We start from the raw sequence: 27687 nt of genomic DNA, 5'->3' as shown, positions 1-27687 counted from the left end.
GATCGTTTTTCATACTAGGATTGTACGATCCTACGATCCTATGATCAGGATCGCGATTTTGACAACCATATATATATATATATATATATATATATATATATATATATATATATATATATATATATATAACATGTCAGAAAATATGTATTGTTATGTTTTTAATACTATTAAATATCAATAACTTTTTAATCGTAAATTTTATAAGATGGTTGTAAGGTCAATTTTATAGTATGAATTTGAAAGTTTGTCAAGTAAGAAGCATGAGATGAAAATGACGGTCATGAAAGTAGAGATGTTGTAGTGGATATGTGATATAACATTATTGGACATGATATCGAAAACAACAATCATAAATTCATCGCGAGTGTCAACAAGTTCAGTAAAAGAAGTTGTTGGTGGTTTATAAACACAGAAGGGTAGAACTAATGACTACGGTTAGGCGGACAAATGCCACCATCATGGGTGTGAGGAAGAGACGATGCCTTAAAAGAAAGTGATAAGATAGTTTGATGTTAGACTTGAAAGAGTTAACTTTTACTATGATATTACCTTATACTCCCTCCGTCCCAAAATTCATCTTTCTTTTTTGGTTTATCCCAAAATATCAGTCCACTTCTAAAAATAAATAATATTTTTACCAAAATACTCTCTCATTATTACTTAACCAACTAAGCATTTATTGTTCATAAGGACAAAATTGTTATTTTATTATATAAAGTTAGTGGTAATTAATGCTTTTTCTTAATCTGTGTGTTTTTTTGTCTGTGGACAATAATATTGAAACGAAGGGAGTATATGAGAGTATGAAAGTTTAAATATAGGGTAGTGGAGTAGTATGAGCTAACTTAATATTAACGCATGTTTTTTCCGTTTAGTTTTCTATTTTAGGAGTACAAATATTTTCTCTAAATTGATGGAAAATTGAACTCATTTAGGATTATAATTACTTTTAAAAACTTGAATCAAACATGAGGAAGGGGTGGAATTAGATTCCAATTTCTCCTAATTCAAATAGATTCATGCCAACTAAACATATCCTAATTATCGTAGTTGTCAAATCTTATACCAAAAACTACTTCTTATAGTATATTTTGACAAAACAAGGTGTGTTGAGAGTTGAAGAAAACAAATGCCGGCTCAATGGTTGCAAGTTGCAACTTTAAATTGATAATTAGATTAACATATACATTAAAAAAATCAACGAGTGAACCTTGTCAACCATCCAAAACCCATGGTCATTATAGTTTATTCAAGATATTGCACCATCCAAAACCCACGGTCACTATAATTTATTCATGATATGGCTTCTAATTTGTCATCACCCCAAAGATATTTTGGATTTCCTTAACCGAAATCTTTAAATACGAAAACAACTACATCAAAATGGCCCTTTTATAATATTTAATTATTTGTAAACCATAATTTTAATAAGATGCAACCAAATTGATGAAACTTTTATCGGGGTGGAAAGATACGAAAAAAGGTCTCCAAGTAAGAATAGGGGTGTATTTTGTTGTAGATTTTTTTTTCTTTCTTATTTTTAATGTTGAGAAAAGGAGTACAAAATTTATTTTTAGTTTTTTAGTAGAAATATTAGAAAATATGCTTGATTAAAACTTATAGAAGTTTTATTTTCTATTTTAGTCAATATATTTGGATGTAAGTTTTCTATCGGTTTTTATTTTCTATTATTTGTTATTTCAATACAATATTTAACACATTTGAACATAAATTAAAACAAAGTTTTAATATAAGAATCGACACAAAAATAAACATTTTCAAATGCACATTTCGAATAGATATGTGGAGCATAGGGGTGGGTGTAGACAAGTAAATGGGGGTAGCGTGGGTGGGTATGTGGGGTTGGTTGGTGTATAGGGATAGGGATTGGTCGAATGAGTTTGGGGTGAAGATGAATATGTGTAGGTAGTTGTGTGTGTTCAGGTTAATGATGCAAAAGTTGTTATGCGATATTATATCGGTCAGTTATAGGGTATCGAATATTTGACTTAGATAGGGATTATCTAGATTAGGTAAAAAAAATTTATAGTCATATCAGCAATAGTAAGTAAAGAAATTTCTCGATAATTGAATTGTAAATTATTTTCAAATTAGTAGACATAGAACCTACAATTAGAAAATGTATAATCGCCAATCTTTAAATTAGATAACGTAGAACCTTTGGTCTCCAAATTAACAAATACAGTATGAAACAAGTTGTGATACAATCTATACAAGTTTGTTGATCCAAAATCTTCGGTTTCGAAATTAACAAGCAAATGTACAATCGAACCTACATCAAGATAATCAACAACAATATGGTCAAGGAAATTATGAGTTAAAATAAAAGTAAATTGATACAAAAAAATTACTTTTCAATTATGAGAGGGTTTTTTTGGGGGGAAAATAAGTTGCATTTGTTTTTCTTTTTCGAAAAAACTGATAGTTATTCTTATCGAAAACTTGCCTAATTGTTCGGAACAAAAAATTAAGAAAAATATAAACGTTTCTATTTCCTAAAAAGGTTGCCGGTTATGTTTTTTTAAACAATATTTTTGTTTAAAAAGCATAAATTATTCTACAATTTTAAAATATTTACCAAATACACAATATTACCATATGTAACTTGTATTAGAATTAAATCAATAAAAAGACTATACTAAAATGCTCAAGATAGAAGTGTTACAACGCTAGATGAATACAATATTTTTTTAGAGACTATTAGTCTATTATATAACAACCATTCATTTTATAATACAATTTTTTTATTAACGTTGGGTTAATGATTAATGATTAGAAGTTAATATCAGTTAATGGATTAAAATTCCAAGAGACAAAATCTCTATTACATAGGTTAGTCTCATATTGGTTTATAATAAAGATTTTTGTAAGAATACTATAATTTATAAATTTTGTTCGATGATCTTTTAACAAAACATATAATTTTTATGGATTTATTAATATTTAGTGAAAATATGATTTTTTTTGCAACAAATAAATAAAATGAATGACTATTTTGAATAAAAGAAAAGAAAAATACAAAATTATTCATAGTTTGTAAAAAAAATTATGTAAAAAAATTATTATATTGTAAATTAAAATAATAAAGAAATGAAACTTTTATCGATAATAATAAGTTGTAAAATAGTTGCTTAAAATAACATTTTACCAGATAATACTAATTTCTCAAAATTTTATACTTATTTTTTTTATTCTAATACAAGTAATACCTTTCCATTTTGCTCATTTTAATGAGCCACCTCTTAAAAAGAGGAGTCCGTGGCCTTGTCTCATGGCATGTCGACACCTCTTCATTGGTAAAGAAAAAGATCCCACCATCGCTCCAAATTCCAAATTCCAATCTTATCATTCATAAATAAATTTCCCATTTCGCACAAAATTATTCTTTCTCCATTCAAGAAACCTTCTCATTCATTCCCTTTTAATTCAACCCCTTCTTCTTCTTCTTCTTCTTCTTCTTCTTCTTGTTTGATTCCTTATCTTCAAATCTATTGAAACCCACAAAAACTGTTCTCGATCCATTGATTTCTCATCTCTTTTTAATTAGTATGATTGATTTTTAGCACCGAATCTTGGATTTTAACTTTACCCAGTTGAAAAAGACACGGTCTTTCCAATTCTTTTTGAATCAATCGAACTGGGTTATGATAATTTGAGGTGTTCATCAATGGCTGAAGAACTGATTGATGTCAAATTTAGGTTAGCTGATGGCAGCGATATCGGACCTAGCAAATACAGCTCTGTTACAACTGTCGGATCTCTAAAAGAGAAAATTATTTCACAATGGCCCAAAGGTTAGTTCAATATCATCATCTTGATCAATATATTAAATCAAGTTTCTTGATTTTTCATGAGAATTTCTTATTTTGTTTTCGCGTTATCTTGTTGGGGTTTTGTTTTAAAAGTCTCATCTACTACTTGTTGTTATATTAGTGGAGCCTTGATTGCTTTTAAATCTTGAATTTTATAAATTTTCCCTAATCACATAGTTTCAAGTCGGTTATTGTATAATTTGGCTATGGGGTTTCTATATTAATCCTAAATTTATATTATTTTTGTTGAAATTTTATAAATTTGGAGAAAGAAAGATTATGAATTGATGCATAAACTATTTAATCCAAAACCTAAATTGGATTACTAGATATTGATCGTATTGTGTCAATTATCTCTTAATTTAATTTTCACGACTTAATTTAGGATCTATCTTACACAATCGCAACATCCAACTTTTACTGTTTAAAAAAACGTTTTGATTATTGGTGAATGTTTGTGGTGTTAAAGATTTAAAATTTCACATGATATTTTATTTGCCTATATCCATGAATTTGTTACGATTTTATTATATGTCGTGAATTCCATAGTATTACTAATACATTGAAAAAAAAACAAGACCTTTAATGATTTTTAGCTTGAAAGTTGCTCAAAAACCAAAACTTTCAATTCTTACTAGAAGAATCTTTTTTTTTTTCTTTTTGACAGAAAAAGAAAACGCACCGAAAACAATAAATGATGTGAAGCTCATAAATGCGGGAAAGATTCTTGAAAACAACAAAACTCTTGCTGAATCAAGATCTCATGTTAGCGAAATCCCAGGAGGTGTCATCACTATGCATATTGTTATGCGCCCTCCAATGGCCGATAAAAAAAGTGGTAAAAAAATCCTTCACAAATTAGTAAAAATTTAAAATTCATTTCATCTATTTGTTACATATATAATGTATAGTATCTTCGGGAGATTTGATGATTTATTTGCTTTAAGATTTTGCTTGTTTGTGGTTATAAAAGATTGTTAATTTTTTATGGTTTCAATGCACGAAAGAGCAATGTAAGATTTGTTATTAATTGTTGTAATTTTCAACACACACACACACAATTTCTATTATATGTAGACGATTATAACAAGTAAATTTCAATGTTTTTTCTGTTTGAAATCGAAAGTCAAACCAAGTTTGTAATAGTCAACAGACCAACATTTCTAACACTTTTTTTTTTTGAATTTTCAACAGAAAAGTTGCAGGATGGCTCTCCCAAAACGAGCAGTTGTTCATGCATGATTCTGTGAAGTTTATACATCGATTTTCATGAGCTTTCAGATGAAAGGATCTTGGAGGGTTTATTATATTTTGATCATTACAAATTTTCTTAAATCTTTTTTCTCAAAATCAGAAAGGGAAAAAGAAAAGGAAAGTATGATTTTATGTTGGTATATGAATCGGTATAGAAGCTTTGTAGATTGAAAAGAAGATGTTAAAAAGATAAGAAATTTCATCATTTGTTTTTAATTTGTCTTATATCATATTCGTGGTTTGATTGGTTGGTTTTTAAAGATACTTATACGAATTAATACAAATAAATAATGCTTCTTATATGTATCATAAATTAAAATGACCCTCTAGATTTACCCACAAACGTTAGAAATTTGTTAATCTAAAATATACAACTTGGATTTATACACATTAGACAATTGAATTTTTCTTTTTCGTTCATATTTGACCATTTAATTTGTTTAATTTACACATTTAGTCATTTTAAGCCGGAAAAAATGACTTAACAGGGTAATATATTTCTCATTATGTATATATTTAGTTTAACTTAGATACAGTTTCTTTAAGTTTTTTTCACGACATCCTACGTGGGACAATTATTATTGAGGTGTTCGGGGTTGTTTATTTTTTTGACCACTATGACCTCGATTGCTTGGTGTTTAGGTCTTGTGTTTTGAACGTCGTAACTTCTTCATACGATCTCATTTTTAATAAATCTTTATATCCATGTGTTTGTTTTGAGTCTACTATAATTTTCGTTTAGATTACTTTTATTAAAAAGTAATATATTTTTACTTACAATTTTATAAAAAAAGTTCATACATATATTCATAAAGAACACATGTATATAAATATCGTAAGTAAAAATATATTACTTTTTAATGAGAGTAATCTACACGAAAGTTGTAGTAGACTTAAATATGAACGTGTTGATATAAACATCGTTAAAATATGAGATCGTATAAAAATGTTACGATGTTCAGAATACTCTCCTAAGCCAAACCATAAGATCTAAGCAATCAAGTGTTAGATTATTCCCATTAAAAAGTAATATATTTTTACTTATGATTTTATAAAAAAAATCATACATATATTTATAAAGAATGCACGTATATAAAAGCCATAAGTAAAAATATATTACTTTGTACTTTGGAGTAATCTAAACAAAAGTTGTAGTAGACTCAAATACCAACGTGTGGGTATAAAGATTGTTACAATCTGAGATCGTATGAAGAAGTTAAGTCGTTCAGAACATAAGATCTAAACGAAACACAAGACATAAGCAACCAAACAGCCGATGTCCCAGTGGCCATAAACATCAAGAACCTCGGACACCTCATTAATGATTGTCCTACAAGATGACATGAGGAAAAACCTGGCTAAGAAACCGGTCATAAGTACTGGATATGTACAAAAACAATAATGATTTATTTTGCAACAAAAAATATTAAGGACTAAATGTGAAAAAAAATAATAACTAAATGTGTACAAAATGAGAAATATATTACTCTGTTAAGTTATTTTTCTGATTTACCTGGAGTAGCCGTTCATAAGGACTGAATATGTACAATTAAACAAGTTGATGAGGGAAATGTTGATAAAAAAACTCAGTGACCAAAATGTATACAAATTAAAAAATATATTACATTTTCAAGTCGTTATCTCTGTATTTAATCATGCTTCATATCAATTGTGACGTTAAAATATGACATAATTGTTCATTTATGTATATTTAGCTTTGGCATTATGCTACTATAGCTTCCAATATGACATAATTATCTTCTTGAAATGTCTTTTCATGCGAACCGAAAAAATAGCGACCTATTGAATACAATTAAAATACGACTTCTAATGTGAACTAAAGAACAACGACCTATCTAATACAATTACAAGATAAGTAATCTAAAGCGAAAATTTAATGTTGTTACTTGTCATTTTATGACATTAGTCAAATCTACAATATAGATACAATGAATGTTATGTTACAAACACAACGGAATAAGTTTAAGGGTAAATGCCATAAAATAACAATCAATATTAACTAATTTGTTCGTTACTTACTAAACCTTTTTAATTATATTCAACATGCCATTAAACTTTTTTCTGTGTCCTAATTATCTTATTAGAATTCATTCTAATCGGATAATTCTGTCGCATTGGATGTTACTCAACACTTAATGTCAATACATGATAGATTTAGATCAACCACTTTTGTTATATTGAATGACACGAACACTCGATCCACACATACAAATTCAATACCATTTTAGCATGTTGAAATTGGTGTAAGACCTTATGGTATACTCATAACGAGCATGTTCGTGGTCTATGTGACCACAAACAAAAAATGTGAACACCACCTCATACTCTTAGTGGTCGCTAGTGGTGGAAAAATTCGTGGTCAAATGTGGTGGGAAGAACGGACAACATCCAATTAATTTTTCTCTCTCTCCATGTCTCTTTATCTCTCTCTACCTCTCTCTACATTTTAATTAATTAAAATATATATATTTTTTAATTTAAAAATAAAAAAAAGAAGCATATAGTGGTGGGTATCCCATAAGTTTAGTGGTTGAATGTGGTGATGATGTGACATCCACCACTATAAGGCCAACCGGTGTGGGTATCACGAATGCGTCCGTGGTCTAGTTGGCCACGAACCACAGACGTGCACACTGTCCCGGTGGTTCGTGGTCGACCGTGGTCGTTGCAAAATGTGCTCGGGACAACGAAATGAAACGAGGATTGCTATTGGTCGAATATTTTGAGCCGTTGAACGGCTATTTTGTGGCCGTTCCTTTTTTTTTTTTTTTTTTCAAACTCAACTATAAAAATTCAATTACAAAACTCAATACCAAAACACATACACATACATATACATTCTACACTCAATTACACCTATGGATCCCTCGATAAATATGGAATTTTTAAAATTTTTTGACTCGGATGACGACGTAGAATTCGTCGAGACATTCTTCAATGTTGTGCAACACGTTCACGCCGAAGAAAGTTCGAATGCAGCGCGTACAAGGACGGTCGTCCATCGTGATCGCCAAGCCGCACACGACTTATTGGTACGTGATTACTTTGCCGATAATTGTCTTTATAATGACGACTCGTTCGAACGTCGTTTTCGTCTGAATAAGGCTATATTTTTACGTATTAGTAATGCTTTAGAATCTCGTTATGATTTTTTCAAACAAAAACCCGACGCTAGAGGAAGAATGGGTTTTAGTAGTATACAAAAATGTGCGGCTGCTCTTAGGTATTTGGGATACGGTATAGCATTTGATGCATCTGACGAATACTTGAAAATATCCGAGAGGACCGCGGTTGAATGTGTAGATTGGTTTTCTGCATGTGTTTATGAGGTTTTTCACGAAGAATATTTGCGTAAACCTACTCAATGTGATATTGAGAGATTATATTCGGCTCATGAAGAGAGGCATGGATTTCCCGGTATGATTGGCAGTCTAGATTGTACGCATGTGGCTTGGGAAAAATGTCCAACTGCATGGCGTGGTCAGTTCACTCGAGGAGATATAGGTGAACCAACTATCATCCTAGAAGCTGTTGCATCTCAAGATTTGTGGATATGGCATGCCTTTTTTGGAGTAGCGGGGTCCAACAACGACCTTAATGTTCTTGGTCAGTCTCCACTTTTCAACGATATTTGGACCGGCAAAGCACCTGATATGACGTTCACGGTAAACGGGCACGCGTACAAATATGGTTACTACCTTGGTGATGGGATATACCCGGATTATTCTACATTGATGAAGGCATACTCAGTTCCTCGAAGTGAAAAAGCAAAATTGTTTACAAAAAAACAGGAATCAGCGAGAAAGGATATCGAGAGGGCATTTGGAGTCCTTAAGCAAACATGACATGTAGTGAAATATGCTACACGACTTTGGGATAAAGAAAGAATTAAGCGAATGGTCCTAGCATGTATTATAATGCATAATATGATTATTGAAAATGAAGGTCGAGCGATTTGCACGTATGATCCGAACGACGTTGTCGTTCCAATTGAGGAGTTCGTACCCGGAACGAATGCTTTTAATTGTAATTTTATTTTAATTTTTGGATTAAAAAAAAAGTAATGTTATTGTATTTTTGAATTAAAAAAAAAGTTATTTTATTGTATTTTTGAATTAAAAAAAAAATAAAAATAATGATGTGGAGTGGTGTGTTAGTGGTAAGTATCCCATGTTAGTGGTAATGGAATGTGGTGCTAATGTGGCACCCACCACATATATGGTATGTGGTGGGTATAACGGATGGTCTAATGGTTAGTGGTGAATACAACGGATGCCTAATGTCAAAGTAATTTTTTGAATGATATATTGAATATAAATAGAATATATCCTAAATAGTATCCATTTACTATTGTTTGTCGCTTTTATTATTATTATTATTATTTTTTTAAATTAACCCTAAATTTAAAAAACACACCAAAAGAGTTGTAAAAGAAAAAAAAAAAAGATGACAAAAAAAAGTTTTGAAAGGCAATCCAAATCTCATTTTCACTCAAAACCTCACGACTCTGTTTCTCTTCGTCTCCATTCCTCACTATCGTCTCTGCTTTCTCTCTTGAAACCCTAATCGGAACTCATTAATGGAATTACTATCATCCCCGTCTCTCAGTTCATACTGCTCCTTCACCTGCAAACAATCCACTTCTACCTCCAAAGAATGTTCTTCCTCTTTCATCAGAATTTCAAATAGAAAATCATCTTTTCCGCTTAGTAAGTTTCAACCGCCTTTCATTGTTTCATATTTCCGAAACATGTATTTTGTTTAGCTACTCAGTTCTCTTGACGAATTCGGAAATTGAAATCTTAAAAATAAAATATCAGAAATTGAATTTGTTCATATTAATCTCATCACTAGCTTTTATCATCAGAACTTTCTCGATTTCTAGTAACTTTACGATTTCAACGAAGTTATTGACATTTTTGTGCGAAAACTTTTCAATTCATGAAAATAATGTTGAAAACCAGAAGTAATTAGTACTTCGACCAAGTAGGATGCATATTTCGCTCATAGAATTACAGTGCGACGACAACAGCAACAAGAAATTTATAGGTGTTTGGATGTTTGGGATTATGATTCTGATATTTATTGAGAAAAACCCTAAACCCTAATTTTACAGGTCTTAAGTTGACTTCGCAAAGGTTGCAACCATATAATTTTACAGTTGAAGCTGTTGTTGGTGATGCAAATCATACAACTGCTGTACCAAACGATTCTACCATGAAATCTACATCTGAAATTGGTGAAGAGAATGTCGATGATTCTGGTGACCCTAAAATGATTCGAATTTGTGACAAATTGATTGAAGTTTTCATGGTTGATAAACCTAACCCTGTTGATTGGAGAAGGCTGTTAGCTTTTAGCAAGGAATGGGAAACCATTCGCCCTCATTTCTTTGAAAGATGTCAAGATCGAGCAGATAAAGAAGATGACCCTGGGATGAAGCACAAGCTATTTCGACTTGGAAGAAAGCTGAAAGAGGTATTTCATATTTGAAGGTATTTCATATTTGAAGGGTATATATGACATTTTACCAACTGTGTAACACTTGTTTTAAACTATATACAGGTTGATGAAGATGTGCAAAGACATAATGAACTTCTACAAGTTGTTAAAAATTCGCCTTCTGAAATTGGTGATATTGTTGCTAAGAGACGAAAAGATTTCACAAAAGAATTCTTTATGCATCTTCATGCAGTTGCAGAATCTTATCATGATAATGAGGAAGAACAAAATCGTGAGTGACTCGATCCCCATTTTTTTTTTTTGCTTATTTGTGTTGTTGCTAATAACCTAATACATTAAAAATATATATATATATATATATATATATATATATATATATATATATATATATATATATATATATATATATATATATATATATATTTATTTATTTTTGTTATGATTAGTGATTGCAAAAGTTGGAAACACATGTTTGGCTGCTGTAGAAGCTTATGATACTGCAACAGAAAGCATTGAAGCAATTAATGCTGCAGAATTAAAATTTCAAGATATTATAAATTCTCCTTCTGTTGATGCTGCTTGTAGGAAGATTGATAATTTAGCTGAAAAAAATCAATTGGATTCAGCTTTGGTTTTGATGATTACAAAAGCTTGGTCAGCTGCAAAGGAGACAAACATGATGAAAGATGAGGTAAGTGATGAATTTGAAATGATGGAATTGGAGAAGGAATGGAATTGGAATCAGTAATTCCTACTGGAATGGAATTGAATAAACCATTTTTGAATCATATGATTTATGACAGGTAAAAGACATATTGTATCATTTGTACATGACAGCAAGAGGTAATCTTCAAAGACTTATGCCAAAAGAGGTCCGAATTGTTAAATATCTTCTTACTATTGAAGATCCCGAAAGGTTGTTATGTGCGCTAAATGACGCTTTTACCCCTGGTGATGAGCTTGAAGGACAGGATTTCGATAACTTATATACGTATGTAACCTAGTCTTTCATCACATTCATGAGTTTATCACACAATTTAAACATAGGGAAAAATAGTTGGATGCTGATTTTAATATGTTTAAAATTTTGTTGTTATATGGTTTTTGTAGGACACCTGAAAAACTACATACTTGGATTAAGGCTGTGGTGAACGCTTACCATTTTAGCAGAGAAGGGACACTTGTAAAGGAAGCTCGGGATCTTATGAACCCTAAAATCATTCAAAAAATGGAAGAAATTGAAAAGTTGATACGAGATAAATTCATGTAAACCCGATAGAAGACACTATTTTTGAAAAAAAAAAACATAATATTTTTTTGAAAGTATTGTGAACATGGTTATGGTGTTACACTTGTTTCTAGTGTTTATATGATTCGGAAAATGCATATTCTACAATAGTATTTTACTGAGTCTGAGATTGATGTCAATAGGACAAAAATTCCTGTCAGAGTCTCATTTTTTAACAAGAGCATTATTAGAAAATTTGTTTGTTTTTGTCCAATGGTTTAGAGATAGAATAATGCTCTACTTATTTGAAATATTTGACAAAATGACCACTTTCTATATTTGAATATCACAAAATAGCCATCCTTTCTAAAAAAAACATGAATGTTATTTGAAACTTCCTTTTGTTGTTCTTTGTAAATGTCTTCCCACATTAAGAACATGTTTGAAAATTGTAAAAGCATTTGGAGACTTTTTATTTGAACTATTTGCACATGGAAGTAAGCATTTCTCCTATTTTAATATGTTTTTGAAAGTTTTTCATGTTTGAAAATTATAACCAAGGAGGAATATGTTCAAAAAAAAAAGAGTGAAAACTCGTTCGAAATTAATAGGAAAGAACATTTACGCAAACAAAAAGAGAACATATTCTCAAAATAAAGGGGAAGAACTTGTTCGAAAATAAGATGTATTGTGCCTTTGCCTTTTTAGGACAACTTTGAAGAAGTTTGAAAAATATGACCGAAACTAAAGAACAAGTTTGAAAATCAAGAACAAGTTCAAGACTCATGAACATTTGACATGTCATTAATATTTTAGTTATCAAAAATTCCAGTTTTTTCATATTTCAACGATCATCAAATTAAGAAGAATGAAGACAACAGTTGAGTTATCTATGTTTACTACTTTAATATCATTGACCTTTATTTCCACCAACCACGAGGTTTGAAGTTAGAGACACATTGTTTGTCGCCATCCTGTGTTCAACCCTGATGATGCTGGTGCTGGTCGAACATCTAGTGAAGGGTTTTTTTTATTCATTGATTAAATGAAAAGCTTGTGAGGTGTCCCTGAACTATTCTGAAAAACTAAGAATGTTTCATGTATGTGTTGGTTTGAGGATTACTTAGGTGACGACTAATATTTCATGTGAGTTGTCATCGAGGAGAAAGGAAGATATCAATTCCTAATTTTTTAGACAAGGTAGATTTATAGGAAATATGTATTTTGTATGGAACTTTATTATTAAATAAAATTATGATCTTATTAAATTAAGAAGTATATGTGTTAGTTGATACAAAATTCTTTAATATATACGTAATGATTGTAGAAATATTATAAATACTTCACAAAAAACATAATAAATGATTGAAATCAATGAATTCATATTACAATCTCAAAAGGATTGTGTATATGTTGAAATGATTTCTTTATAAGGACGTGTGTTTGTTTAATAACAATTTCTTCAAAAACTTAGAATAAATATTTACTTTTTGAAAGATAACACCTCGTGTGAAAAATAGTCTCCATTACAATTTCACGATATGTCATCAAACCAAGAAGTACAAATTCCAAAATCTTTGGTAATTTTGCTCTCACCTTGACAAGTTTCAAGACACTTAACAAGTTTTTTTTGACCTTTATGTCTTCTTCCAACTCCTAGCCAAATCACATGTATAAATTGACCCACAAGGCTCTATTTTAGACTACCCTATCATTAAGATCGAGTTTCACCTGTTCATGAGACAATTTTCCTATCATATGTTGCACTTCATTGGCTTGCAACTCCCTCGCCTCCAAATTCTCCACCTGATGACAACTCTTGTTTTGATGATAACTTAGTTGAGATAATTTTTTTCCTAAATGTATATTTTACAATAAAATGATATGTGTTGTAACATCCCAAAAATACCGAGTAAAGATTTCATTTTAAATAAATCAAAGTCATTCATTCGTTTGTTCCAAAAGACAATCAGAGTAAAAGTATTCTCAAATCATCAAAGTAAAATCATAAACAATCAAAATGCGGAATAAATCTCCAGGGGATGTAGTGCGATCAAGTCAAACCCTTCCATTTGGAACAAGAAGACCTGAAAACATTTTAAACATAAACATTAAGCATAAAGCTTAGCGAGTTCTCCAAAATACCACATACCATACATAACATATCGGATATATTTCAACCCCAAATGAAAGCTATGGGCCAAATCATAGTCTTACAGTCACTTTCTTCCATGGGCTACCCATTTATCTTTCATGAAGTTGCCATGGGCTACTCCATGGTCTTTCATACAATTTCCATGGGCTACACCCATGGTCTTTCATACATATGTCGGGGGCTAGATCCTGGTCTTCCATGCAAGTATCATAAAGACAAATAGCATCCTAGATAGTATAGTGAAAAGACTCACCTGAACTACTCAACAGAAGCTCAACAACTATCTCAACAAAAAAAATAGCCAACTCAAGCTTCCTAAGGCCAAACTGAGACCAATCCTTAGTCTAATACTTAATTCTACCCAAGTTTGATCAAAAGTCAACCTGGTAAAAAAGTTAATGGGTAATGTCAACTCAGATGACCCCCACATCGTGGCAATTCCTTTTCCACCTCGTGTCTAGACAAAACAGACGTGTTGAAGCATGCCACCACGTCGTAGGACTTCCTTGGCCACGTCGTGGTTTCAGTAAGAAAGATTTTTCTTCATTAAGAGCTTAATCCCTAAAGACCAAAACTCATATCATCAGATTTGGTTCCTAATAGCTTCATAATGGATAAAATTTCCAATTTTATCTATTAGGATGGTCCACACAACCAAGATCTAGTCTTTAATTCTTAAAGGGACCAAGAATGCATCTTTCTTAACATAATTCGTTAAGTCCAAGTCTCCAACCTTCAAATGTGAATCAACATGATGTTTAGATGGATAAAGTTTCCAACTTTATCCATAATAATGTCTCAAAAATATCAAGATCTAAAATTTAATACACCAAAATGACCTAAAGGACCAAGTTAACTTGCATGGCTAAAAGGGAAGACAAAAGATCATAACTTTCCTAGTCCATGAGGTCCAAGAAGCATTCCAAACCGATCAAAATATGTTGGAGTCCAATCAACTCCAAGATTACCCATAAAATGGACCAAAAGTGCCAAAAACCACAAATGAAGAGATCTAAAGAACTAAAGAGCAAGATATGAAGTTTATACTCACAATAGTGTAGAAATGGAGTGACTTTGATGGATCCAAACTTGAAACAACATTCCTTTCAATCAAAAGAACCTTCTTGATCTTCAAGCTTCATCAAAACACCACCAAAAGCATCCAAGAAAGGTAAGATGAGAGACGAGGAACTCAAATCATGAAGAAGGAGGATAGGGTTGCTTCCAAGAAGTTCTAGATGTGATGGAGGCTAAGAAAATACCCTGAAACATGAATCCTTACCTTTAAATATGTAGAAAACCCTAAAAAAATTCATGGGTTTGGGCTCCCTAGCGGCTACCTCGTGGCGACCTGCTTACCACCTCGTGGTGACTCACTACGTCGTGGGGATTTGCTCCCCACCTCGTGGTGACAGGTTTTCACCTAATTCCACTCCATCTTCAAACAATCATAACTTCTTTGTTTCAACTCCGTTTTCGACGATCTTTATATGCACGCGAAATTATTGACAAACCCCACAACCTTATCTAATTACTTTTGACTTAATACATGTCGAACTAAAATCATAATCCATGCAAGAAGCTCGAAATATTACTTTTCCAATTTTACCATTTTGCTTCAAAGCACAGTTTGAGGGTTTTAATCACTTAACCAACATTATCAACATATGATAGGGTCTAAACTCTATTCCCTAGAAGCCTAAATTTTTTATGTAACCCATTTACGACCCGCTATCCCGAAGTTAGAAACATTCTGAAACTAGGTGTTACATGTATAGTTTGGAAAACAATTATATGACATTCCATATGATATATTGCCTTCCACGACATCCTGGAAAATTGAAAGTTGAAACAAGTTGTACATTTTTATCACAAAAATGACACCATTAAATAAACCAAAAATCTAATTAAAGTTCAAAATTTCAAACCCCTTTTACCGAAAACCATGCCTGAAAAACACAATTTAATTCGAAAATTCAGAAGAACAATATTCGAACTTACTTTTTGTTAGAAAAAGTCAAAAAAACAGACATCACAAATCATAACGGAGTTCGAAAATTTTCATGGTCAGTTTTTTAATAAATGGTTATTTATGATATATCTTTACAAAATGTGGTCATTTTGATAAATATCTTTCGATTTTCAGTAACTTACGCCTTGTTCCCCAGTTTTTTTGTAAATTCATTAAAGGAAAGGGAAAGAAAATTTTGACCGAAAGAAAGGGAGGGGAATGAAAATATTCGTTATATCGTGTTCACGAGTTCGAACGAAATGAAAAGAAATGAAAGAAAAATTTTAATTTTTTGTGTTCCCGAGTTAGGAGGAAAAAAAATAAAACTTAAATTTTCCTTCCCCTCACTTTCTTCCCAAATCCGCCCAATTTGGGAGGAAATTTTGGAAGGAAAATATGACTCCAAAATCCTTCCCCTTCCCTCACTTTCCTTCTATTAATGAAACTCGGGAACACGATTTTTCTTCGATACCTCTCACTTTTCCTTCATATCCTCCCATTTACCTCCTTAAGTAGAATTCGGGAACAAAGCGTTAGGAAATAAGTCCCATTTACCTCTTTTTAAGTAGAACTCGGAAACAAAGCGTTAGGTAACCTTATTTCGTATCCTATATGCTTATACATTTTAATATTTTTTAACCTTAGTCATTTGACAAAAAAAGAAAAAAAAATAGTGTAACTTACTCGAGGGGTCTCATTTATATGACTCGTATATATCAATTCAAATACATCTTTCACGTAAAGTAACACCCAAATCCGATTATCGGCCACTATAAAAATTGAAAATGTTCGAAATTCCAAGATCAAGACTCGTTTACTTGTAATTCTACAGCGTATAAATCGCATGTATTCAGCAATTTCGTTTCCGATAGCAAAACCCTACATGATCAACTCTGTAGAAAGTTAAAGGGGGGCGGTGTTCTTGTTCGATTTTTGGGGTAACGTATCTGGTAGCTCTTCTCAACAATTTCAATTAGAATATCTGCATTCGTTGTTTATATTAGTCAAATAATTATGTATAGTAATTGTTGTAATCCGTTAGCTTGATATTGGTCATTGCGTTAATTTTTTTTTAGGGTTTCAGAATTCAAGGACGATGACTAGGAAATCCTCTACTTGCGCTTTCTGCGAGAACTCGAATCTTGCTTCTATTTGTACGGTCTGTGTCAATTACAGGTAAAGTTTACGATTTTTTTTTAGTATTTTGTAGTGTTTTAATTTAGCAATTCAGCTCAAACAGGCATCAATTTGTACTCCATTTGTTCCCAAAGTTGATTTACATTTGAATTTTGAAACTTGAATTGTTATCTCCTTTATACAGGTTGAATTCATATGGCACAAATTTGACATCATTAAAGAGTCGTCGAGATTCTTTATACTCAAAATTGAGTGAAGTTCTTGTTGCAAAGGTTTAATCAACCCCAGAACCTGTTTTTCTGAATAATTTGCTTTTTATGTTTCTCTCTACTTGTTTGATTTCTTCATACTCTTTTACATACTGTTTTTCCTTTATTTGCTGCTGCTAAAAAATGAGTTAATTTTCCAACTCTGTTTTTTCAGAGTAAGGCAGATGATCAAATTAGCTGGAGAATCCTTCAACATGAGAAACTTGCCACATTGAGAGAGAAGCTCCATTTTCGTAAAGAACAACTTTCAAAAGGTTAGATTTTATAATATGCCTGTAGTTAATATCTGCAAGTGATATTGTTAAGTATTAAATCATTGATCATTTTATACTTAATTTGTGCTTTACAGATAAAGCCAAAGTTGAAAAAACGACTTCTGACTTAAAAGTCAGATATGAATTGCTTGAATCAGCCATGGATGTGGTATAAAAATCTCTTAGCTTTTTTATATTCTTTTTAGTTTAAATGCACATTTATTCAAAATGTTTCACCTTTTCTCATTTTATGCAATTTGTTGCATAAGTTTTAGCACTTCTATTGAAGACACTGAAGGGGAATTTAAATTTAATCATCTATCTTTCCATTTACAGTTGGAAAAGAACAGAAAAGAGCAACTGGAAAAATATTATCCTAATCTTATATGCACTCAAAGCCTTGGTCATGTAAGAATTATTAAATTTACTTCCTTCAATTTCTTTCAAAATTATTAATTTTTTTTCTTCTATATATTACATACAGATGGCAATTACATCAGAACGCCTCCATAAACAATCTGTAGTCATCAAACAAATCTGCAAATTGTTTCCACAACGCAAGGTACATATTTCTCACTTATTAGTGTTGTCTAGATAAATGATGGAGGGCAAATTTGTAAATATTCAATGGTTGCAGGTGAATATAGATGGAGAGAGAAAAGATGGATTGAGTGGACAATATGATCAAATTTGCAATGCAAAATTACCAAGGGGACTTGATCCACATTCTGTTCCTTCAGACGAGCTTGCTGCTTCTTTAGGGTTAGGAATTTTATTAAATTATGATATATAATGAATTATCTTTTTTAATTTTTTTTTGTTTTTAACTTTATTATTTTTAATAAATACAACAGATATATGGTGCAGCTTCTTAATCTGATTGTTCACAATGTTGGTGCTCCTGCACTTCATAACTCAGGTTTTGCGGTAATTTCTTTTCTCATCACCTTTTGTTTATAGTATGGAATGGAATTGGACAAAGGAATGGAATGAGTGATTACATTCCGGTATCAAAATTTTGATGCAGGGTTCATGCTCCCGTATATGGCAACGTGATTCTTATTGGGATGCACGCCCTTCCTCTAGAAGGTATATTACTTCAATTTTCATCTAAATGCAAGAAATAGCAACCTGCTTTTGTATTACAAAATCCTATTTTTGTTTCTGCCAATTACACCATTGTACTTTCAGTTTTCATTTACATATTTACACTTTTGGCCCATGTTTTTAAATTTTCTTACAAATTTCGTCCGAACCTTTTTCTTTTACAAAATGGTCCTAATTTTTTTTTTTTCAAAATTAATTTTTTTTATGACAACCTTTTTAACTTTGTTTACACGATTTTTGAAACTTTTTTTACAACATAAGTGAAAAAAGAGTTAATAACGTTTAAAAAGGTTGTATAATTTTTAAATTTTTAAAAATATAAAAAAGTTGTAATTTTTTTAGTGAAACAATTTGTAAAAAAGTGTGTAAAAGAAGTTTGTGCAAAGTCTTAATTTTTTCAAAAAATCTTGTAAAAAACTAAATATAAGAAAAGAAGTTTGTGGCAGATCTGTAAAACAAAGTTCTGACCAAATTTGTAACAAAGTCAAAAACTTGGGCCAAAAGTGTAAATACGTAAATGACCCAGTAAACTTTCAATTAGTAGGTCAAAACTCAGAACTCAAAACACATATAACCCTAAGTTCCTTACCTTCTTACACAATAAATTTGATTTGTTGGCAACTTGAAAAACAATTTAAATAATTTGCTATAATAATAAATTAATCCAATAAACAAATGAATGAAAGTAGATTGCTATTTTGTTATGCAGCAATGAGTATCCACTTTTCATACCCAGACAAAACTTTTGCACAACGGGTGTAGAAACATCATGGTCAGACAAAAGTTCAAGTAATTTTGGTGTTGCTTCAATGGAATCAGAAAAAAAGGCTCGTTTGGAATCTTCTAGTAGCTTCAGTTACACCTCAGCATCTCCTCATTCCCTTGAAACACACATGGATTTACAAAAAGGAATTTCACTTTTGAAAAAAAGTGTCGCCTGTGTAACTGCTTATTGTTACAACTCATTGTGCCTTGAAGTTCCTCCTGATGCTTCTACTTTTGAAGCTTTTGCTAAATTGTTATCCATGCTTTCTTCCTCTAAAGAAGTTCGAACTGCTGTTTCTTTGAAAATGGCTTGTTCAAGGTACTACGCTTTTAGTCCTTTGTTTTTTCTTCAACTTACGTTTTTAGTCCTTCGTATTTCTTCAACTTAATAATATTTTTTGTTAGATCATCTAAACAAGTTCAGCAGTTAAACTATTCAGTATGGAATGTGAATTCAGCTATCTCGTCAAGTACTTTACTTGAAAGCACACATACTTCATCTTCAATGGTATTTTTATTTTTTTAAAAATCTAGAAATGTAAGTTTTAATAAATAGTTAATTCTTATTTTGATATGTAGAGAAGTACACATGATAAAGGTCTTTCGAGCTCTCCTTCTAGTTATCTTTATGCTAATGATATGATTACTGGGGCCCACAACCACAACCATAATGGAGGGAAAAAAGAAACACTTACGGAAGGGTGGGATCTGGTGGAGCATCCTACTTTGCCTCCTCCTCCATCCCACACTGAAGATGTAGAGCATTGGACTCGAGCCATGTTTATTGATGCAACAAAGAAGTAAAGTTGATATTTCTTTTTTGAAAAAGGGTATAATGGTCATTTACTCATTGGGGTCAAGGTCAACTAAGTAAAGTAGTTGGAAAGATTGGGGAAAATTTATATTATAAAAAAGAAAAGAAAAATTTGTGAATGTAAAATTTATGCATGTAAATAGGAAATGAGTAGTCTAATTTACCAACAATCTTATCGTATATTATAATATATATAGGAAAACAATGGAATATGTTTACAACTGTGTGAAACTTTGTCATGCATACACACACACTAAAGGTGAGAGAGAATTGGAGCGTTTTTTTTAATCAGATTTTAATAGTAAAATATCTTTGAAGAAAAAGAAAAAACTTTTAGCACATTTTTTTTTATAATGTATGTATGACAGGGAACTAGTTTGTGGTGCCTTTATGCAACGGGTTGCACTTGCAAAGTAAAAGATTGCACATTCCTTCTCTACGAAGTAAAATAGCTATTTTGATAGTTAACTTGAACAATGAACATGACATAATATGATATAAGCATCACACATGTCTATTTTCTTGGATGATTCAAGAAAGGACCTTTATAGATAAAATGAGCAAACTCGACGACCTAAAATGCTCGTAATGATCACAATCGAAGACCATTAAAGTTACTAAAAACTTTATAAAATAGCACGAGTCCTAATAAAACTTTATCAAAAGTTTTAAAACAATCTAAACATTGTTTAAAAAAATATACGAGGGAATATCCAGTCAAACGAAGACAATACGATAAAGTCTATGCTCTACTTATAAACTTCCTCATCCCATAAGGTTCTTCTTCATCCAATACATGTTAAGCCTTGTTAGAAATGATAAATAATAGTACATATAAAGCAAAGCATTTATATATTTTAAAACAAAACTCCTTCATCTTTCAAACTTTATTCATCCTTCAAAAGCATGTGTTTGGTATCATTACAAATAAAAGATAAATGATAAAATGAGTTGAAATCCGAGAAATACCGTACAAGTAAAAGTTATAAACTGAAATAAGTTCAAATCCTTTAAAGAGATAAAACCTAAAAAAGATGCGACCTTTCTTATTAAAATTAATTTTTTTCTCAACATGATTGTAATGTATAAATACGAACATGTACGTCAAAATACTATGTATCGCCTTGATGTTGATTAAGGGTTCAATAAAAGTATCGAACCTATTGCAATCCCGAAGAACATCATCACTTAGATATCTCTTTGTCCTCTTTAGGGTACTTACAAGTCAGTCTCTCAAAGATTGATACCCTATGTTATTTCTCTTTTGAGTGCTGCTACTTCTCTTAAATATTCTTGTCTTTCTTCTTGATCGTGGTGTAGACAAGTATATCATCAATAAACACAATAACCAAGTTGTCAAGAAATGGTTTGTAAACCCAATTCACAAGGTCTAATAATGCGGACGTTGCATTTTTCAAACCAAACAACATCACCAAAAACTCAAAATGTTTGTAGATCGAACGAAATAACATTTCTCACAGTCATATCTTTCACATCGAAACATCTTTCTTCTTTCTTTCTTTCCTCTTATGTGACACTAATCACATATGCCAAACACGAATGATATCCCTTAGCTAGGAACTTACATGCTTTGAGAAATGCTATTACACCCATGTCTACTCTCATCTTTAGACATTAAATTCCATTCATTTGATGTTTCATTAAAGCATAACTCCTCAACACATTGGGATTCCCAACTCATTATGGGATAGTTCAACTAACTCTCCTCCTTAGACATTAAATCATATAGGGTTATTTACATGTCATGGACATATACCTTTCTCATTTCTTGCAATGAACTTCTATCATATAAAGAGGAATTATTAACGCAATCACACTAACCGTTCCATATAACATGAATGCACTCCATTTAAGGTCACGAAGATCTAACATTAGTGCATTTCTAAAGTATGTACTTGACATAACTATTCCTATAAATCATCTTGTCTGGGATGAAAAATATCTATATAGATCTTACCTATTATGTCGTGGCTATGTAATTTATCATGAAATCCATACCTTATAGATCGAACTAAGGAGAAATGACTTATAAGCCCAAAAAAGTTTCCAAACCATTCAAAATACCCTAATTATCTTTTGTCTGTTTAAGAACACCCAACAAACTTAACATTTTGTCTAAAAAAGCCCAACTAACTTACAATTTTGTTCAATTTTCATTAGGGTCAACCGACTAATGAAAGTCAACGATGACATGGCTTACAACGTTGAATTAAATATCAGGAAAATGACTTGTAAGACCAATGAAATTTCGAAACCGTTCAAAAAACTCCAATCATGTTTTGTATGTTTAAAAAATCCCAATAAACTTAACATTTTGTCTAAAAAAATCCAACAAACTTATGCTTTTATTCAGTTCTCATTAGAGGCAACTAGATTCATTAGGTATACAAATAGCTGGTAAATGACATGACATTATATTTAATGACATGAAATAAACAAATTAGAATTGTGTTCGATCTCTTGTAATGACTACTTCTTCTTCTTCTTCCTCTCAATCGTTGATGTCCAACTCATGATCTACGAATAAGATATTTGATGATGCAAACCCTTGTGGATGTGGAACCCTTTCTCGGGTTCAGACATCTAAAACGGAGGATCATCCAGATCAGGGCTTGTTCAAATAAATGGGTAAGGGTAATTGAAAGCTTTATCATGTCCTTATAAGTTCTTGTTTTTGAATTACACTTACCCATCTGTCCGAACAAGCCCTGATTTTTCTTTGGATGATCCTCCATTCTAGATGTCCAAATCCGAGAAGGGCGTCCACATCCACAAGGGTTTGCATCATCAAATATCTTATTTCTAGATCTTGAGTAGGACATCAACGATTGAGGGGAAGAAGAAGAAGTAGCCATTACGAGAGATCGAACACAGACACCGTTCGTTTTTATTTTATCCAAGCCCTAAATCAATATATAAAGGATAATTATAATATGTTTATTCCATGTCATTAAATATAATGCCATGTCATTAAATATAATGCCATGTCATTTGCTAACTAGATGTACACCTAATGAATCTGGTTACCTCTAATGAGAACCAAACAAAAGTGTAAGGTCTTTGGGTTTTTTAGACAAAAGGTTAAGTTTGTTGGATTTTTTTGAACAGACAAAACATGATTGGGGTTTTTTGAATGTTTTCAAAACTTCGTTGGTCTTACAAGTCATTTTACTGATAATTAGTTCCACGTCCTAAGCCATGTCATTCGTTGACTTTCATTATCCGGTTGACCCTAATGAGAATTGAACAAAAGTGTAAGTTAGTTGAGCTTTTTTTTACACAAAATGTTAAGCTCGTTGGGTGTTCTTGAACAAACAAAACATAATTGGAGTTTTTTTTGAACGATTTGGATACTTCATTGGGCTTATAAGTCATTTCCCCCTCAAACTAAACTCATCATTTTAAAACAGTATGTACATGCATTTTATATGTATGCTTGTACAATGTCACATACTAGCTGGCGCATAATGGTACCTATTCATACTATAACATTCTAACTATTAGTGATTAAGATTTAGGCCCAAGCCCTTTAGGGTTTATATTAGGTATTTTATGTATCCCTATTTATATGATGTTTAACCTCACTATTTATGAATGAAGCATTCTATTATATAACATGGTATAAGAGATCTAGGTTAAAATCATACCGCTGACCACAACCCGCTACTGCTGCCCTCCACCTCCGACGACATTCTCTCATAGTCGTCGGAGGTGCCTTCATTATGCTTCATATTCCCTTCGTTTGTTTTTTTTCTCCTCATAAATAATAAAACAACCGTTAATTAACACCAAACTAGGGCTCTTACCTCGGCTTCTTCTATTGTCTTGTTTGCTTATATCTCCTCGTCGGATTGTTCCTGACTTTAAGCTTTCTGCCTTCTCCTCAATTTTCCTCTTCTTCATATCTATTTTCTGAGTGAGTCAGAATAGGCTCCGTCCGTCGCAGCTCGAGCCCTTTTTCTTTCTCGCTTCTTTTCTCTGGACTCCTTTGCTGCCGACTCGATGATCATCGCCAACGTCGCTCCTATCTTCTTATATAAAGAAATTGCCGTTGGCTGCCACTTCTTCTCTAACGAGCATTTGTTATTAGCTGCCATCGTTAGAGCTTTGCCACCGTCGCTGCCATTGTCTTCATTTATGTTTTTGTTTTTCCAGTTTAATCGTCTCCCCTGATCAAACTGCGTGAATATGTTAGTGATTAAGGTTTAGGCCCAAGTCCTTTATGGTTTACATTAAGTATTTTATGTATCCCTATTTATATGAGGTTTAACCTCATTATAAATAATGAAGCATTCTATTATACTAACGCTAACAAACCCATATAAACTTCATATGAGTTGAAACTTGAAATCACAAGATTATACACCCCTAAGGTACACGTATGCTTATCATAATCATAGCCATACACTTACACTTATACTACGCATGTATAATACACCTTATAATATTTATGATGTATGCCTCATACAACTTAGAAGGGACATGAATCCTTATATCGTAGCTTCCTTGTAGAGGATGTACTCCTAAATCACCTTCCCCCATAAGGGTCCACTTATCATCACTATATTTATTCGTATTAGTAAGGGATAAGACGATAAGGTACATTACGTCATCCAAAGTAATTACCTGGCTTGCAAAGATAATTCTTTCTCATATCCATCTTAACAGTGTTATACTCAAATTTGCACAACTATGCATACCAGACTATTTCATTTTAATGCACCAAAGTTTCTTCATATTTTCACAACTGTGCATACACCTTGACAAGACCACACTAGTCAACCATATGTTCCAATTCTTGTATGATGAACATATAAGTACATGAAATGTGACTAGAAATATATAGTATTTATCAAATAAATATATATAAATTGAAAGTACGACGTAATATGAGACATGCTTGTTAAAATACTATGTACTCACCTCGATCTCGATTGAGGAATCAACAAAACTATCACACCCCTTCTAATTCTAAAAAATATGATCACTTAGAACTTCATTTCCCATATAAAGGGTCCTTTCATTACAACTTGGAGACCATACCATCCATTCCACAAACATTTCTCATATTTTCTCATCATGTGAAAGTTGTATGAACTAAATTTTTTTTTGTAAGGTTGTATTACCACTCTTCGGGTAAAATTATTTGTGAGATAGTACTATTATCTGTCTTCCACAAAACTAAACACAAGGCATATTCGGGTAAAATTATTTGTGAGATAGTACTATTATCCGTCTTCCACAAAACGAAACACAAGGCATATACAGGCTAGGCACAAGACACATACGATCGTAACAAACGTACTAGAACCCTATTTTTTTCATTCAAAACTCGAGTTTTGTTTTCAACTTTTAATATCCAATCATCTCTAGTCACATTAGAAACCAAAATGAATGGATTTGATTGTTTGGGTTAATCAAGGCAGAAGACAGTGTTCTAATATCAATTGAAACATTATTTACTAATTCAATCCCAAATTAACATCAAAGCTCAATTTTCTCACCATTTCTCATCATAAAATTCTAGACTCGAAGGAGTGGTGTTCATACCATAAAGGAATCATATGTGAACTTAAGGAATCGTATGTGAACTTTGATGTTTTTATAATCAATACCACAAAATTTTCCTTGGAGATAAATCTTGATTTCATCTCACCTATCAAAAGCATAAAAAACTCTTTCCTTCCCACATGACTAATCTAGAAAGGTTATTCATCTCAAAGCTTTGGCATTTAGCCCCCACACTTGAAATCATCCATGTACAACTACGATTTGTTATCTTTTTTACTTAAACCCTATGTTGCTAGTTAGTCAAAACTTTTTTACTTAGACAAAATATAAAATTAAATTCATCTTTTTAATTGGAAATGCCCTAATTACCAACACCCCTTAAACGTTTTAAGTCAATTAAATATCCAAAAATTGTAAATATCGAAATTAACCAATTTCCATATCATGAAGCAATTAAGGTCCAAACACTAAAATAACAATATACTTCCACCAATATTTTACCTTAATTTTTACATTGGAAGGTTTTTATCATGAATCAACATCAAAGCTTATTCCTTAACACCTAATTCAATTCCCCATTAAATACTCTTTGATGGCATATTCACACTTTATTGTTCTAACATCTTGCACCAAATCGCGGATATTGTATGAGCGTTGTGTTCGGGTGGATTTCCATGATTAGAAAATCATCTTTGAAGCAAAACTTCCCTCACTTTCTCATGGATTTCCATACTGGTCACCCAATATAACAAACTAATTAACTGTAAAACATGATATAAAATGATTATTGGTGAACTTAATAAACATGTGAAAATTGTTATTTGGAAAAAAGTATAAAACTCATATTGTTCGATCCTAGAAAAATAAAATATTAGTAGTTAAATCATGACACTGTTAAAAATACCCATAAATAGTAAATAAGGCTCATTTCTCGGATGAAACATGAGCGTGTCACAAATTCTTGTGTTAAATTAAGCTTTCATCTCACAATATCTTTATGAGTGACAAGTGGTTACACTTTATTTTTCTTTCCTAAATGGTGTTGCTTTCCGAAGGTTATTGAACAGGCACCAAAAGGTGAATCTTTGCTAAAGAAAAGAAAAAGCTTTAGGACACGACAAGTCCTCTAAATAAACTGTACTCTAAAGCTATTTATAAGTGAATAATGTTTTTATTGTTAATTAATTGCATGCTAAAGACTATATTCATATTCAAATTAAGAATCTTTTTTAGTTACATATGAAAGCAGTGATATTATAGCTTGCACAATTAAAGAAATTCATAGTTACTTTACCTTTTAAATTCTCTGGAAAATTATTTATGGGATCTCTTATGTAAATTAAGTTATAAAATAGGACAAATTGCATAAAAGACACTAAATATATATAAAATTTTGATTTTGACATTATGTTTTTTTTTTCTCAATTAATTCATTCAGTTTACAATTATATTGCAAATTTAACCAACCGACCGGTTTGATTTAGATGTTTTATGTTTCTCACTTGCTGACTAGACAAAAAACTAATATGAATTCCATATATGATTATAGTTAACAAACACTTTAATTAAAGTGAACACTAACATAGATACTCACTTTCCCACATTTCTTCTTTTTCTTGTCTCAAAACATCACAATTTGCAATGGTTTTCTAAAGTCGCTCAAGTGGTTCATCATCCCAAAATAGTGTAAGCAAGAAAATGAATGTTTCCTTTAGGTGATGTTACTGTGGACAACATTCTTTGCCTTTGCTTACACCACTATGGGATAGTGAACTACTTGATCGACCTTGAAAAGCCATTGCACAAAGTTGTGATGCCTTGAGAGAAGAAAATGTTGGTGATTT

The 27687-nt window shown here is 31.6% G+C and overlaps 4 protein-coding genes across 5 annotated transcripts; all 4 read left to right on the top strand.

Annotated features, from left to right (window-relative positions):
* Window positions 1-3270: 3270 nt before the first annotated feature.
* Window positions 3271-5303, top strand: LOC111891418 (membrane-anchored ubiquitin-fold protein 6). The gene is made up of 3 exons (XM_023887470.2): window positions 3271-3815; window positions 4501-4671; window positions 5028-5303. Exons 1-3 carry the CDS (start codon window positions 3689-3691, stop codon window positions 5081-5083), a joined length of 354 nt encoding a protein of 117 aa, XP_023743238.1. The 5' UTR covers window positions 3271-3688; the 3' UTR covers window positions 5084-5303.
* A 2681-nt stretch (window positions 5304-7984) lies between these two features.
* On the top strand, window positions 7985-8953 carry LOC111891439 (uncharacterized). The gene has a single exon (XM_023887494.2). It carries the CDS (start codon window positions 7985-7987, stop codon window positions 8951-8953), a length of 969 nt encoding a protein of 322 aa, XP_023743262.2.
* Window positions 8954-9561: 608 nt separating this feature from the next.
* LOC111891414 (uncharacterized protein At4g37920) lies at window positions 9562-11967 on the top strand. Its single transcript, XM_023887466.3, has 6 exons — window positions 9562-9817; window positions 10225-10586; window positions 10674-10842; window positions 11018-11262; window positions 11375-11562; window positions 11682-11967. Exons 1-6 carry the CDS (start codon window positions 9688-9690, stop codon window positions 11839-11841), a joined length of 1254 nt encoding a protein of 417 aa, XP_023743234.1. The 5' UTR covers window positions 9562-9687; the 3' UTR covers window positions 11842-11967.
* A 4716-nt stretch (window positions 11968-16683) lies between these two features.
* Window positions 16684-20532, top strand: LOC111891423 (uncharacterized). Of its 2 annotated transcripts, none has more exons than XM_023887475.2 (13): window positions 16684-16903; window positions 17042-17141; window positions 17287-17374; window positions 17526-17625; window positions 17721-17794; window positions 17962-18033; window positions 18110-18187; window positions 18263-18387; window positions 18480-18552; window positions 18653-18714; window positions 19442-19816; window positions 19903-20005; window positions 20077-20532. In XM_023887475.2, the coding sequence occupies exons 2-13, from the start codon at window positions 17062-17064 to the stop codon at window positions 20299-20301; spliced, it is 1455 nt and encodes a 484-aa protein (XP_023743243.1). In that variant the 5' UTR covers window positions 16684-16903; window positions 17042-17061; the 3' UTR covers window positions 20302-20532. The 2 variants fall into 2 exon arrangements, with proteins under 2 accessions (XP_023743243.1, XP_023743242.1); XM_023887474.2 differs by having other exon boundaries at window positions 16684-16915.
* Window positions 20533-27687: the final 7155 nt, after the last annotated feature.

This window comes from Lactuca sativa, chromosome 6 (assembly GCF_002870075.4).
Source record: "Lactuca sativa cultivar Salinas chromosome 6, Lsat_Salinas_v11, whole genome shotgun sequence".
NCBI lineage: Eukaryota > Viridiplantae > Streptophyta > Magnoliopsida > Asterales > Asteraceae > Lactuca > Lactuca sativa.
Note: the sequence above shows the minus strand (reverse complement) of the source record. Positions and strands in the feature narration are given on the sequence as shown.